We start from the raw sequence: 14,622 nt of genomic DNA, 5'->3' as shown, positions 1-14,622 counted from the left end.
GCATGTCTAGGAGTCTAGTCAACTCTAGGGTGTGTATTTTGAGCATGTCTAGGATGGAGTTAGGGGCTTGACTCCCTCTAATTCCTAAGCTAGAAACCTTCAATTTCGTATTCGAGGGGTTGTAAGCATGGTGATTTACTCCCGTTGCGTGATTGTGCGGGCGGGTCGCTTAGTAGTCTAATTCCTCGATCTCTACGCCTCTTGATGTGAATTAGTAACCATTGAACCGGCTCTAATTCATGCCAAGTGAGTCCCTACGGCCCTTGAACCGGAGTAGGAATACCATGAAAGGGAATTTCGGTCCTTGAGCCTTGAACCGCCTTGGATACGACTACCGCCAAACTAGGAAATATGCATCTATATTAGATTAGCTTCCGACACATGAAATTTGGTAAAGGAACCTCCCTAGCACCCGACATTCCCATTTATTTGGTTACACTTTTATTAATTTCTTTGCATTTTTATTAATTGCTTTACATTTCATTACATTTTGTTAATCTAAAATCATCTCTCAAAATATTGAATTTCGACTCATTGTAGATAATCATCACTAGGCTCTTAGTTGTGATTAGGCTTTGGTGAGAACCAAAACCGAGCATTGCTAGGGCTTGGTGCCTTAGATTAACATTTTTATTTATTTTCTTTTTCTTTTCTTTGTTTGCTAAGTGTCTTTATTTCCGATTACCCAAGGATTATGGGTTAGCCAGTAATCCCCGTGGTACGATAAACTTTGAGCATAATATTTCCCTATCTTGACAACGATACGTGCGCTTGCGTAAAGGTGTATCAAGTCACACTTTAACCACAGGGTTATGTGGCTGTTTTATTTGTCTTCCCTTTGTTTTTTTACTCTTCTTTTGTTCTTTATTCAACGCCAATTTTTTGTTTTTATATTTTTTGGCAAAACCGGCCTATTTTTATCCTAATTGTTTAACATTGTCTTTTTTGTGTTTTTTTTTTTTCTCACTACACCAATTTTTTTTCCCCTTGCCTAAATCGACCTCTATTTTGTCTTAATTGTTTAACTATATCTTAAGTGGCATAACACATGTCAATAATTGATTAAGACTGGAGACATAAAATTGACTACAAATGACTTGAACCATGACTTGAACCTGCGCCAATTTTTTTTTTTCATTTTTTTCAGCTTTCTAATTATTTAACTTATGTTAGGTGGCATAGCACATGTCAATAATTGATTAACACTGTCTTAGATTCCTTCAAGCATGATTGAAAGTTTGGTCCACATGGTTGAAATTTAGGTGGACAAGACATTTTTCTTTCCTTTTTTTGGTACAGTGACATTTTTCTTTCATTCGCTGCTCCACGCAATTCCGAAATCTCTTACTTTTTTCTCTCTTTCATTGCTACTATTTATCTGCCTTTCTAACTTTCTAGAAAGCATCATGCTTCTAAAGACATGTTGAAATAGAAGTTAGAATATAGAATTATTCCATCATAATCAATGGTGAAAAGCAATAATAATACAGAATGAGAGTTGATTTCTCCACCGTAAAAATATTATCAAGTATTTTATCATTTTAATTTTTTCCATTAATTTTTGTCACTCAAAATTTGAAAATAATCATCAACAAGATACAGTCTCTTCCGTACTCCGACCATTCTAAACTTAAAATAGATTCTGTTAAATAGTTTATTCGATCATTCACCAATTACTGATATATACAAATGACCTTCATTAAGAATTTTTGCATGTCATTGTGCACGCCTAAACCCATAATTCTCAAGTTTTCACTCTTATACCTATATCTCCCAATCTCTCCCTTAGAAACTGTTGGAAGAAAATAAGATACAATTAATAGTCGACAGTGGTCATAGTTTGCATTTGCATGCGCACTATCTTCTAGTCAATAATTCTTTGTTTTGATGTATAGGAGACATGGAATAAATTATAGGAAGACTCGGTGTTCTAAGTTGCCTAGATTAGGCACAAGTATTGCTACGTCCTTTTTTGAAAAAGAGACTAACTACCTGTCCACCAGTCTTTGCAATGTTTCATTGTTGAAGCCCTTTGGACAATGGTGGCTATGTTAAATCGGGAAAACCCAGCTACCTGTGTGGCATCATTAAGTGAAAGGTACAAATTGTTTGGCGAGAGAAAGAAGAGATCGGTGTCCAAAAAATGTGCTATGATGGCTATCATTTGAGTTCATTGACGGAAGAACCATAATAATTGTTAAAAATGGGAAGGGGGGAGGACTAACTAGCTATTAAATTAGAGGTACCTGTCATCCAAAATATGGGATGAGATCCAAATCCGCTTTCTCCCAACTAGTCAGTGAAAGAGAGAAGAACTAAAGAAGATAAGTATTTTGGATTGCAATGAAGGTTGACCGGCAAGCTATTGTAAAAGAATGGGAACTTAAAGAGGAGGGGGTGCAGCAATGGAGAGATTTGGAGATGTTCATAGCAATCATAGCCTTGCTCAAATTTGTTCACACGTGAGAATGAGAAGTCGACTCCCGACTGGTTATGGACAAAGTTTGGTAGTCCCATATTAACAATTCAGAATTAGGGACTCTTAACTTTCTCTAGATATTGCGTTGAAATTTAATATCCTATTTGATATCATATGTTATAGTTGTAATTTTATTGCCTGAAGGTTCAAGTTGCTCTAGTAATTTCAGCATCTTATATCCTTGATGTGTGATGCAAATATGTTTGATAATTGACAGAAGAAAAAATAAAGAATCAAAATAAATCATGCATGATCAAGATTCAAAATGAAAATGTTAATGGTATATATCTTTGCCACTGATGGTACACCAGCACACTTATCATCAATCAACCTTTCAATTTCCAATTCGATCATCTGAATCTATCAGATGGGCCAACATTCATCATTAACTTTATAATGTTTCAAATCACACCTATAGCTTGGATATGTTTTAGTGATTTAGCGATCAATCTGATATTGGAAATGTGGGTACTGATAATTACCATGTTTACTCAAACAGACTTAACTTCAAAACGTTACGATTTTGTTCATATTATCTATATCACATACCACCAAGCACAAGCAATAATCTCTTGGACAACTCACACAGCCTACAACGTGTATATTCAACCTACAGCGACACTCAAGCTAACTCGTTATTGACCTATAGTAGAAGTCAAACGAAATCTTGCAGGAAGACCATCCTCTCGTGCTCTCTTAAAAGCTTCAAGATAAACAATAACCATGAAGATTCCTCTTATATCCCACATTGGAAATATGTAATGTAGAGAGGACTTCTCCACACTAGTATTACTACAATGGCCTCTAAGACCACACCCATAGCGAATCATTTTAAGTAGACGTAGCATCCCCTCAGGGTTGAAGTGAACCACTATACATTTTGTATCACAATGTCACTCTCTATCTCTCTAGTGCTTCTTACTTAGCTTTTGAGTTATAACATAAACATTTGGCGCTGTCTATATGTAGGAATCGATACAAGAAGTCTTGTTGCTTGCCCAAGCTGTCTTGGTCACCTTGTCATGAAGCCATAGCCTCCTTTATAGGATCGGTGCCTCCTTTACGAGATTTATTGCATTCTCTACGAGATTTAGGCCCTCTCTTACGCGATGCATGACCTCCTTGACATGATCTCGATCAGGACCTCGTCTACAAGATAGTTTTCTCTACAAGATTCATGGCTTCCTTGACATGATTTCACGGTCTCCTGTTCGAGATTTCAAGCTCTCCCGTATGAGATATACTGCCTTCTTGACATGAACTCGGTGCTTTTACAAGATTCAGGGCTTCTCGTTGATGATCTCAGGCTCTCTTATACGTAATACATGGTGTTAGGTCCATAATTACTAATTACCTAGTAATTATTCCCTTAAACTTGCACTTTTACTTAACCTTTGTGTTTATTTATATATATTTATTATGTTTTATTTATCATGTTAGGAAATGATGAAGAAGTTTGGAAATGCGTTAAAAAGTCAATCTTTACACCTTTTCGTACTCTGACTAGGAGAAACTGAGCTAGGTAAGGAAGAATGGGTGGCAGACTGAACAAATAAACTCCAAAAGAGCTGAAATTCAAGACATCCTGAGAATCATGATCTTATGAAAAGTATAAGAGTTGGTTTGGAGTGGAAGATCTTCAAAAGATCCGTACAATTTTCTACACTAGAAGACAAAAACTGTAAAACCGGACCTGTACAGATTCCGGCAGTATTTTCTGTCAAAGCACGGTAAACCAGGTCTTGAAAATTTATCAAGATGATCTACAATCATGGATGATCATATGGTACAGAGAGAGCGAAGGTCAATTCCGAAGTATTGGTGGAGATTTAATTGAAGATAGAAATTCGATGAAAGTGCTCAAAAAGACGAAAAAGGGATCGATCAACACCAGTCACATGGCCTCCTTGATATGATCGGTGACTCCTATACGAGATTTAGGCTCTGCCTTAAGAGATGTATGGCCTCCTCGACATGATCTCGATGCCTTCTTACGAGATAAGGGCTTCATGAGAGTTCACATTCTTTTGTTCAAGATCTCAGGCCCTCTTGTACGAGATGCATGGCCTCTTTGGCATGATTTTGGTGCCGAGAATCATGGCCTCCTTGGCATGATCTTAGGGTCTCCTGTAGTTCAAGATCCTAAGCCGTCTCATATGAGATGGACGACCTCCTTGACATGATTTTGGTGCCTCTAATACGAGATTCAAGCTCTCTTACACAAGATGCATGGCCGTGCATCCTCTACAGAATCAGTGCCTTCTCTATGAGATTCATGACCTCCCATTCAAGATCTAAAGTCGCGTTTGGTTTGCGAAAAGTAAGCATCAGGAAATGAAATTTGTTCATTTCTTGCGTTTAGGATGCAAAAGGAAAGAAAATATTTTCCTGAAGAAAGGGAAAATAAAGGGGAAAGTGGTTCATTTCAAACCCTAAATAAATCACTTTCCCTTATTTTTTCCTTGCATTTATTACTCAGAACATATTATTTTATTACATTATTAACAAACTTTTTAACAACTTTTCTTCTTTCCAAACATCAGAATGGAAAATTTTTGGGAAATTTCATCTTCCTTCCCATGAGAAAAAATAAAGAAATTACTTTACTATCCGTAAACTAAACGAGACCTAAGATCTTCTCATACGTGATGCTTCACGCTCTCGTACGAGATTCATGGCCTCTGTATGATCTCATGACACACTATATGTGATGATCAGCACTCCCGTACAACATTCATGGCCTATGCATGATTCATTGCCTTATGTCTACCTTTGTATTGGCCTCCCACCGGTTGAGATTCCTTCCCTCCCGATCGAGATTTATGGTCTTCTGATCGAGATTCATGGTCTCTTTCTAATCTATGGCCACCTTCATGATCTCAGTGTCTCCTCAACAAGATTCACCTTTGCATAATCTTAGCGCCTTTTTAGCGAGATTCATCTTCGTATGATCTCAGTGCCTCACTACCTCCTCAATAGGATTCAATGCCTCTCGGATCCATGACTACCTTTGCATGATCTTAATGTTTCTTCTACAAGATTTATCTTTGAATACGGAATTCAAGGCCTCTCTCAGGTTCATAGCTATCTTTGCACGATCTTAATACCTCCTTTACAAGATTAACCTTCGTATTCAAGGCATTGCACAGATATCTTGAAATATGGCTAACTTTACTTGTAATTCTCTCGAGTTTTGTCGAAGAAAGATATGTCAAGAAACTGATGTATTTCTGTAATGAACCTTGACATCCTTTTTATATTAAACTGACATATAGTCATTTTCGTTTAGTTTGAATTTGAACTGAACAATTGCAACTGTTTGGATTAGGTTTACCCAAAACCAGTAATATATATATGTCTTTATCCGATTTTTTTAAATATATATATATATATATATATTTACAAGACATCCAAAGCAAATTGATCCGACAGACCTTGTCTTCCATCTGGGTCTTGTTTTCCATTTTGTCCATTTAATTTGTTGACAAATGTGGCATCGCCATCCCAAAATTTTCAAACCAGGTTCTAACACTAGAGTTATAATATTTATTTAACGTGATTGTTGTTCAACCATGTGGTGTGGTGTGTTGGTCGAGCGGCCTAGTGTGGAATCCCCAGGTCTAGCGTTCGAATCCCAGCTCCACCCTGTGGCCAGCAGATTTGAGGGACCTAGGTTGATTAAACACCAAGGTTCGTGCGTCTGCGGTGTAGTGATTAGTCCGGCTACGCTAGTCATACACTGCATGAGGGTGTGTGTGTGGTTACTAATGTCGTCCAAACCTAAAAAAAAAAAAACGTGATTGTTGTTCCACCCATTTCATTTAATGCGTTTTTACCATGTTACTGTAAATTGTTCAAATATATGATATCTTGGAACAACTGGTTTTCAACGAATCCAAAATGTTGCATCTTGAGTACGAGGCTCTATAGCAATTTGGATATCAACGTTAAGCTTACAAACTATATATAAAACTCTTTATATCGGGATATAAAGACTTAGCTCTTCACTAAGAGTTATCACTCTTGCATTTGAACAGTGGTCAAGGGAAGCAAACACTTAGCTTGTTCTCATTGTCGATGTTGCTTTTCTTGCACACTTGCATTCGTCTCAGCCAACCGCCTAGCAGAAAACTTTGATTTCATCGGATGTATCTCCATTTTCAGGTCGACATTCAATTCAATTGCCTCCTCAAACGGTAGATAATGATCATCACCATCTATGTTTATTTTATCCACTGGTTTAGTAGTAACATATACATTTGCGTTATATTAAAACACAAGCAAGAACCCAAAATTAAGATAACTCATCAAAACAATTGGTAGTATTTTATAGTAAAAAAAAAAAGGGTGATTGGTGTTACAGGGCAACAAATTGAGTGCAGAAAAACTTGGGCATACTTTATTTTAGGTTTTTAAAAAAAATATGCTTAACTTTTTATATACTCTAGTAATTCTATTTTCAACTTGTGATTAATTGTTTTAATTTACTTTGGACATTCACAATATTATCTAATTGCCCAGTGCCCACTTACATTTTGCACACAAAGATTGCTTAGTCGTGTTCTCCCGGAGGGCCTAATGACAGAGACTTAACAAAGAAATCGTGCTCGCCACGGATTGATTATTTGTCCGTATCAGGACGACGTCGTTTCGGTTATTCATAATGGGGAAAATCGCTGTAATCCGCGTTGCGGTGGGTCCAATCGCATACGCGGCGATTAGTGCACGAATCTAGCTTCTCAGCCTCTAACAGTTGAACGCGTGGCACATAATTTGGTCAAAAGCTTAGTGAGGTAGGAAAAGTATCAGACTTTAAATAACTACACACCTTCCTCTCTCTAACTCAAAAAATTAAAAAACCAAAAAAAAAAAAAAAAATTGGAGCCAAATTCTCGGCCATGCCATTGAGAAATCCGGCCACCGTCGCCGCCGTGTTGTTCTTGTTCCTCTTGTTGATTCCGAGCTTCGCGTCCGCCGCCACCGGCGGCCACGTCGGCGGAAGCTTGTTCAAAAAATCCAAATCTTCGTCTTCGTCGCGGTCTTCTTCTTCTTCTTCTTGGTCTTCGCACTCGTCGCGTCACTACTACGCGCCGCCGACTTATCACTCCACGCCGTCTCCTTCCTCATCGTCGGAAGACGGCGGCGGTACGGCGTTAATCGGTTTCGTGATTGTGTTGGGGGCTATCGTTTGTGTGTTAGCATTCTGCGACTATTGTACGGCGGCGGAGAAGAGAAACGTTAACTGTGCCGGGGTTGGGAAACTAAGCGTGGTGAAGCTTCAGGTATATGGTTGATCTTTTGCATTCTCCATTGTCTTTGTCTTTTGTGGTCGAATTGAATTAGTAGGGTTTATAGTTTTGCTCTGTTACTAGGGTTTAATTGGGGTTTAGTGACCCCTAGGGTGTGATTAAGTAAAGGATGTTGTCATTTGCTATGTAGTGAACTTCACCAGTTTATTACATTTGGGGTTTAATTTGGGTTCAGGGATTTAGGATTGATGTGGATAAAGAAGTAAAATTTGTGTACCAAAGAAGAAGGGCAAGGGTTTTAGTACATTTTCTTTAGTACAGAACTTCACCAATTTCTGTTTTGCCTTAGAATTCTCTGTTTTACCCTTGAATTAGAACTCTACAGGTTTTTGTGTTTGGGCATTGGTGATTTCGTATTGAAATAGATTCTGGTATTGAGGATTTGGGAGGGTAGGCAAGTTTGAGCACTACGATAATGTATTCAATTACAGAGTATTGTGGACTTCAGTTAGAGAATGTAAGATAAAAGCATCATCTAGGATGATTTGAATTTTTTGCATGAGTGCATGACTATTGTGGACTTCAGTTAGAGAATGTGAAGCTACTACCTGTGCAATAATCTGTAGAACTTGGTAAGATCAGGTGAAAGGGTTTGACATAAAAAAAAGAGAGGTAAAAGTAGGGGTTCATGTATACTAGAAATTTAATACTTTAAGCTGTAAATGTGCAAGCTTTACTTAAAAAAATGGGGGGACTATTAAAAGTTGTTGATGGATTAGAGATTCCCTTATAGAGACTCTTCTGTTCTTTGTGCTGGACTTTTGAATTGGGAAGTTGTTCTTATTTTAATGATTTTACTCTTCTTTCAGGTTGGTTTGATGGGCAAGGCGCGGTCACTCCAAAGGGATCTTAATCGAATTACTGAAACTGCAGATACTTCTACTCCAAAGGGTTTGAGCTATGTTTTGACAGGTGAACCATAAGTTATCCTCTTTCCATTTGATTTTGATTTGTTTTCGTTTATATACAGTATACCTTTTCCTTTTTTGGTATTTGGTTTGACTAGATACATGGCTCAGTCTATGTGCACCAACTTGGTTAACATGTTATAAGAAAATATTAGTTTCAAATGGATTTTACTGCCAGTTACTCTAAATAATCTTGCGAGGGATTTAATAGAAGATCTGTTGATGGATAAATTGTAGCTTCATTATGCAAGCCAACACACGAGCATTAACAGATTATTTACCATCTTTAACTGTTATTTAAATTTGAAAGAATCAAAGGTTTTGAAAAGGACATATACTGGGTTTGGTGGCTTTGGCACAAAATTTACATAATACAATTTGCAATGAGCTTTTAGGATTAGTTTCTGATAAGGAGTCCCACACTCAAAAAGTCAAGCCAGTAAGCTACTCTTCTATTTTTCTTTCCTAATGCAATTTTTACGCCTTTGGTTTCAGGGGCAACGACAGCTTTGCTTCGGAATCTTGATCATTGCATCTCAAGCTATTCATCTGTAAGTTCAATTCATCTTCTGGAGTTTGAGAATAACCCCATTGATATGTATGGACCAAAACAGAAAATATAACTAGATCTTAGAAATGTTGATGAAATGAATAATCTCACGTGTTTGTAGGTTATACGAAAGTCTGAGATAGAGGATGCAGAGGAATGCTTCAAACTATTTTCTTTGGAAGAGGCGGTTAAATTTGACGAAGTGACCCTTGCCAATGTGAACAACTTCAAAAAGCGCTCAAAAAGCCAGTCACCTAATGAAATCCACAAAGAATATATAGTGGTAAGATCCAGATCAATCTGCATCATTTCTAATGTTTTGATTTGAGTTGGCTAGTTCTAGGATGGTTCAGCACACAGGCTTGGAAACGTTATTCTTTTCTCTCTCATTGAATTTTGATGATCAGGTTACAATTCTGGTGGCTACTGATGGAGTACAGAAGTTGCCCACCATCAGTGGCACTCGTGACTTGAAGAAAGCATTACATAAACTTGGAGCCATTTCCTCGAGCAAAATAATGGTAAGAACACAATTACTTCTAGTAGTAACCTCCTTTAGATATGTGCTTAATGTTTCTGTTCTCTTTCTGCAGGCTGTAGAGGTCTTGTGGACTCCTCAACAAGAAAACGATACTTTGACTGAGAGGGAACTACTCAAAGGTTACCCAGATTTGAGGGGTTTTTATGAAGAAGCATATCAAGGGCCATATGAAGATCAGCAGCCGTTCTTAGGGGCAAATGGAGTTTAGGAGCTAGTAAGATAAAGACTACGGTCGGGTCAAAATGTCAAAATATTCTCAAATTGTCTTGTATTGTATATATCCCCTCAATTTGACATTATGGTTCTGTAGGAAATACAAACATGCTAAAGTTCTCAAATGGTTCTGTGTATGCCCCCTCCGCCAATGTTTGTACTCTCCATATTTTATTTCTTCTGCCAGTTGTGGGACTTCTGCTCTCACTTCCATAAAGCCAAATCTCAATGATTTGCTCCTCGGTCTATAAAATGGTGAGGCTGCTGATCTCCTTCCCACTCAAATTTTGGCAAATGTTATCGTTATCACAGCTAGATCACTCAACATGACCGCTGTTCGTATTCTTACCGGAAATGGAGATAATTTCAATACTCTTGCCGGAAATGAACAACAAAATGGAGTTCGTAACTGATAATGTTTGAATGACATCCTGTTGGAGAAGTATCCTAAAAAAGTTTTAGAACGGATGTAATTTCATTTATCAATTATGAACAGATCGGTATCAATACTCTATCAAATGTCAAAAGGTAACGTTGAATATACAAGAACATATTACGAATTCATACTGCAAGACTAATTCGGAGGGAAAAGACTTTACACTTTCCAATCAAAACTTCATTAGACTAAACACTAAAGTCACTACACACAAGCTACATTTAACTGCTAGGATCAGACAGCAACAATGTCGATTTAAGTGTTGCAATTCATAAATTACCGCATGATGGTGACTCTTTGGCCATCAAAGATGGCAGGGTTGTGGGAAAAGTTCATGGATCGCCACAACAACCTCCTCTCGTCCTCAGCATGATGAGGAGTTTGATAACATGAACACATAGTAGAACAAAATCACAAGATTACATGTCCAGCACAAGACAAATATTAGGAGACAACTCGTGCTCTCTCACCCAAGTACAATAGACAAAGCTTGTTGCTACATTGCAGACCAAGAAGACCAAGCAGAGCCACATTATTGAACTGCATTTTTGACATCTCTCTTAACAATCACATGTTATATTATTGACTGATAGCAGCTAGGCCTGCTCACTATTGTAATACTTATATGTGTTCTCTTATGTAATGATTCAATCACTTGATTGTAATTTCATTTCTTTTCATGGTATCAGAGCCATCTGCCTAACAGCTCTTGATCCTATGAACTCCAAACTCTCCCTGGGTGTATGGAGAAATTTACTCCATACACCCACGGGTCTAAAACCAATTGTTGCATCTCTGAATCCTTCTTCTTAATTAGTTCAATTTCCAATTCAAGTCTGCTTACTTTCTTCTTTACATTCTTGTTATGTCCTCAAGCTAAGATGTTTCATTTTTCACTTCAATTTTTCAGTCTCAATTTCCTTTTCCCTTGATATCTTTTCTAGCACCATTATGGTAGAAGCACCATGTTTTCAATTCCCCACCATCTCCCAACATCCCTTCTCCTCCATAGCATCCTTCCAATTAAGCGTAGATTGTGGTTTGGAGAATAGCAACCCCATTTCTCTGTTCATTTGCTCTCTCACTCCTTCTGCTCCTACAAGCTACTCTTTCTCATCTCTCTACAAAAGAAAATCCTATTCATTTAGACTCTTGCTTAGCAGCTCTTTGATCCCCTTCATGGCACCCTCCCTCCTCTTAACCTTATTATTCTCTCTCCTAAAGCCTCTCATACCACTCATTGGCAACAGTTTGTTGTTTCCTGATGATCAAGCTCTTCTTTTTGCGTCCAAGCACTCTCCATATTCCAGAGAATGAATGATTTTCTCTACCTGCTCTCTCTTCCACCTCTCGCTGCACAGCAACCACGATCTTCTTTCACTTATTGATTATAGAACAGTCTTCTCTTCTGCATTAGCATTGCTGCATCTCTCTTGTTCATTGGCCGCTCTTCTGATCTCTCTTCTACTTCGTATCTTCTTCTTCCATGTTTCCGCTACACTTATTTATAAGTTTCTCTCATCAATCCTTGTTCAGCAACTTTAGATAGATTTTATTTATGCTTCTTTAATTTTCTTCTTCCATGTTTCCGCTATACTTATTTATAAGTCTCTCTCATCAATCCTTGTTCAGCAATTTTAGATAGATTTTTTTTATGCTTCTCTAAAATCTTCTTCTCCTGCTCCTCTTCTCCTCATCCTTTGGGATATTAAGTTCCAAAATCACTTTCTATACTCTGCTGACTCTCTGTCTTCTTCTCACACCTACCATGGCAACCACATCCTTGTCAACCCAAAAGAACAAACCACTACTCATCGTATGTATCTCTCTCTATTTAATCATCCTTCAAGTTTTTAATCTCTATTCCCTCTTTTTTTCCCACATCCTCCCGTCACTTTGTGTACGTTTTTCTGTCCACATACTTGCAAACTCTGTCTATCACATCTGTGGCTTAGCTACTGGCAAATTGGCAATGAACCATGTCCAGCTAGCGCCCTTTCTCACTTCCTTACTTGTCAACACCATGCGTCATGTTCCTCTTGCTTTTACTTTGTTTTTGGTCTCTTTCTTCCTTCTTTTTGCGTTTGTTTTGCTTTGTTAAAGTCTCTTCCTCACTTTGCATGTGATTTGCTGACTTTTCTTTTATTTTTCTTAATTAAAAAAAAAAAAAAAACCCCAAAACTCTCCCTCTCTATTCTTCCATTTTGCGCCACGTACAGACTTGTTGAAACTTGCACCAAACTGAACTGAATATCACACATATAACAATAAATACATCTGATCGACGAATAAAGACTATAAGACAAAACCCTATCTCTGGACAATTGAAAAAGACCAGAAATCAAAGCTAGTACGACACAAAAACCTACGTTGTTTAGAACTGCTCCACCGTTACACCGTACCAGGCCACCGATCAATGATCTGTTAATCTTGAAGTTTCTTAGTTGTAAAGTTTGCTTAATCAGAGTTGTATAAATACCTGCAGATTGTACCTTTTCATTTCATCTTCATCTGAAAATATGGTGCCCGACTTCCTTTTCATTCTTGCAAGTATTAAGGTCTTTCTATTTATCCTCGTGGATTTTATCAACCATCAGGAAGAAAATGGAAGAAGAAAGCTGGAATCAAGCTCCGTATGACATAGAAAACCCCTATATCCCACTAGCAACTTCCATAACAAAAGACTTGGATAGCTTGTCTCCGTTGTCCTCTGAATGTTGTATATACAGAGTTCCCAAGCGGCTACGCTATGTAAGTGAAAATGCCTACACCCCTAAGGTGGTCTTTATCGGCCCACTTCACCATGGCAAGGAAGGCTTGAATGGAATGGAAGAGCAAAAGAAGAGGTACCTACAGGATTTTCAAGTTCGGACACAAGTGAGTTTGGAGGACTATATCAAGAGAATAAAGGAGAAGGAAGCAAGACTACGCAGTCGTTATGCAGAACCGATCAAGTTGAGCAGTGATGAATTTGTAACAGTTATTCTGTGGACACCACGTTCGTCATTGAGATCTTGTTGAAATATAGCTAGTTTTCCTGAATTGCGTGACGAAAATGACCGCATTTTTAACAAACCATGCATGTATGCTGCAAGATGTGTGGCCTGACATGCAATTGCTTGAAAATCAGTTGCCATTCTTCATTCTTGATGATCTTTTTGAGCCCCAGAAAGTTAGGATCTCTTCTAAGAGTGACAGTAGTGTGAGGCTTTCGATAACTAATTTGTCTGAAAAATTCGTCAAGTCTCAAATGCATATAGAGGGAGTGGATGATTGTCTGAAGAGGATATCTAAAGCAGATCATTTTGTTGATTTCATAAGAACTTTATGTCTACCCTGGGAGTTTTCACATGAAGTTGGAGGGGAGTTGAAAACTGTAACCACACTCAGCATGAGAGAGCTAGACCGTGCCGGGGTCAAATTCAAGGTGGGATCGAGCAAAAACTTATTTGACATAAGGTTCACTGATGGGGTACTTGAAGTTCCAAAGTTAACTCTAAGTGATGAAACATGGATCAGAATCCGAAACCTCCTGGCCTTTGAACAATGCCAGTGCATCGAGAATTATGTGTACGACTATGTTTTCATCATGAAATGCTTTGTGAGAACAAGAAAGGATGTGGAATTGCTTATGCAGCACGGAATTGTTGAAAATAGGCTTGGTGACAGCAGAGGCGTATACTCTGATCAACAACCTTGCAGATGGTGTTATCGTGAACCCTAGTTACTTCTGTTTTGCTACTCTTTGTGAAGACCTACAAAAGTACTGTAAAAAGTCTCCGCACAGATTGAGGGCGAATTTGATAAAACTGTTTGGGGACAAGTATGAAATGATAAACAGAGAGAGAGAGTCAAATTTCTGTGAGAATAGAGATTCAAGTGTGTTTATTCATCTCACACAAAGAGGTATTTATAGGAAAATATTACAAGTGTGAAAGCTCAAAGAGTAACTCAATTTGATAACCTCTACATTTACAGCTGCAGCCTTCTATGGTGGCTGTGATGATGATAAAATGCCATGCTTGTTGCCCTTTGGCATAAAGCTTGTCACACAAGTCATAATACCTACATTATACACTCAAGTACCTATTTGTATACATGATATAGACATTTATACTATGACTCATGTTTTGTACATGTGAATCATATATACTACAACACTCCCCCTTGGATATTTCATGTCAAT

The 14,622-nt window shown here is 37.9% G+C and overlaps 2 protein-coding genes across 2 annotated transcripts; both read left to right on the top strand.

The window, feature by feature from the left end:
• The first annotated feature begins 7,307 nt into the window (after positions 1–7,307).
• On the top strand, positions 7,308–10,253 carry LOC112194910. Its single transcript, XM_024335163.2, has 6 exons — positions 7,308–7,761; positions 8,598–8,700; positions 9,192–9,247; positions 9,368–9,529; positions 9,654–9,767; positions 9,840–10,253. Exons 1-6 carry the CDS (start codon positions 7,378–7,380, stop codon positions 9,993–9,995), a joined length of 975 nt encoding a protein of 324 aa, XP_024190931.1. The 5' UTR covers positions 7,308–7,377; the 3' UTR covers positions 9,996–10,253.
• A 3,238-nt stretch (positions 10,254–13,491) lies between these two features.
• Positions 13,492–14,160, top strand: LOC112192565 (UPF0481 protein At3g47200). The gene has a single exon (XM_024332358.1). The coding sequence runs from the start codon at positions 13,492–13,494 to the stop codon at positions 14,158–14,160; it is 669 nt and encodes a 222-aa protein (XP_024188126.1).
• The last annotated feature ends 462 nt before the right edge of the window (positions 14,161–14,622 follow it).

This window comes from Rosa chinensis, chromosome 3, assembly GCF_002994745.2.
Source record: "Rosa chinensis cultivar Old Blush chromosome 3, RchiOBHm-V2, whole genome shotgun sequence".
NCBI lineage: Eukaryota > Viridiplantae > Streptophyta > Magnoliopsida > Rosales > Rosaceae > Rosa > Rosa chinensis.
The sequence above is the reverse complement of the archived record's forward strand: the minus strand, read 5'-3'. Positions and strand labels throughout refer to the sequence as shown.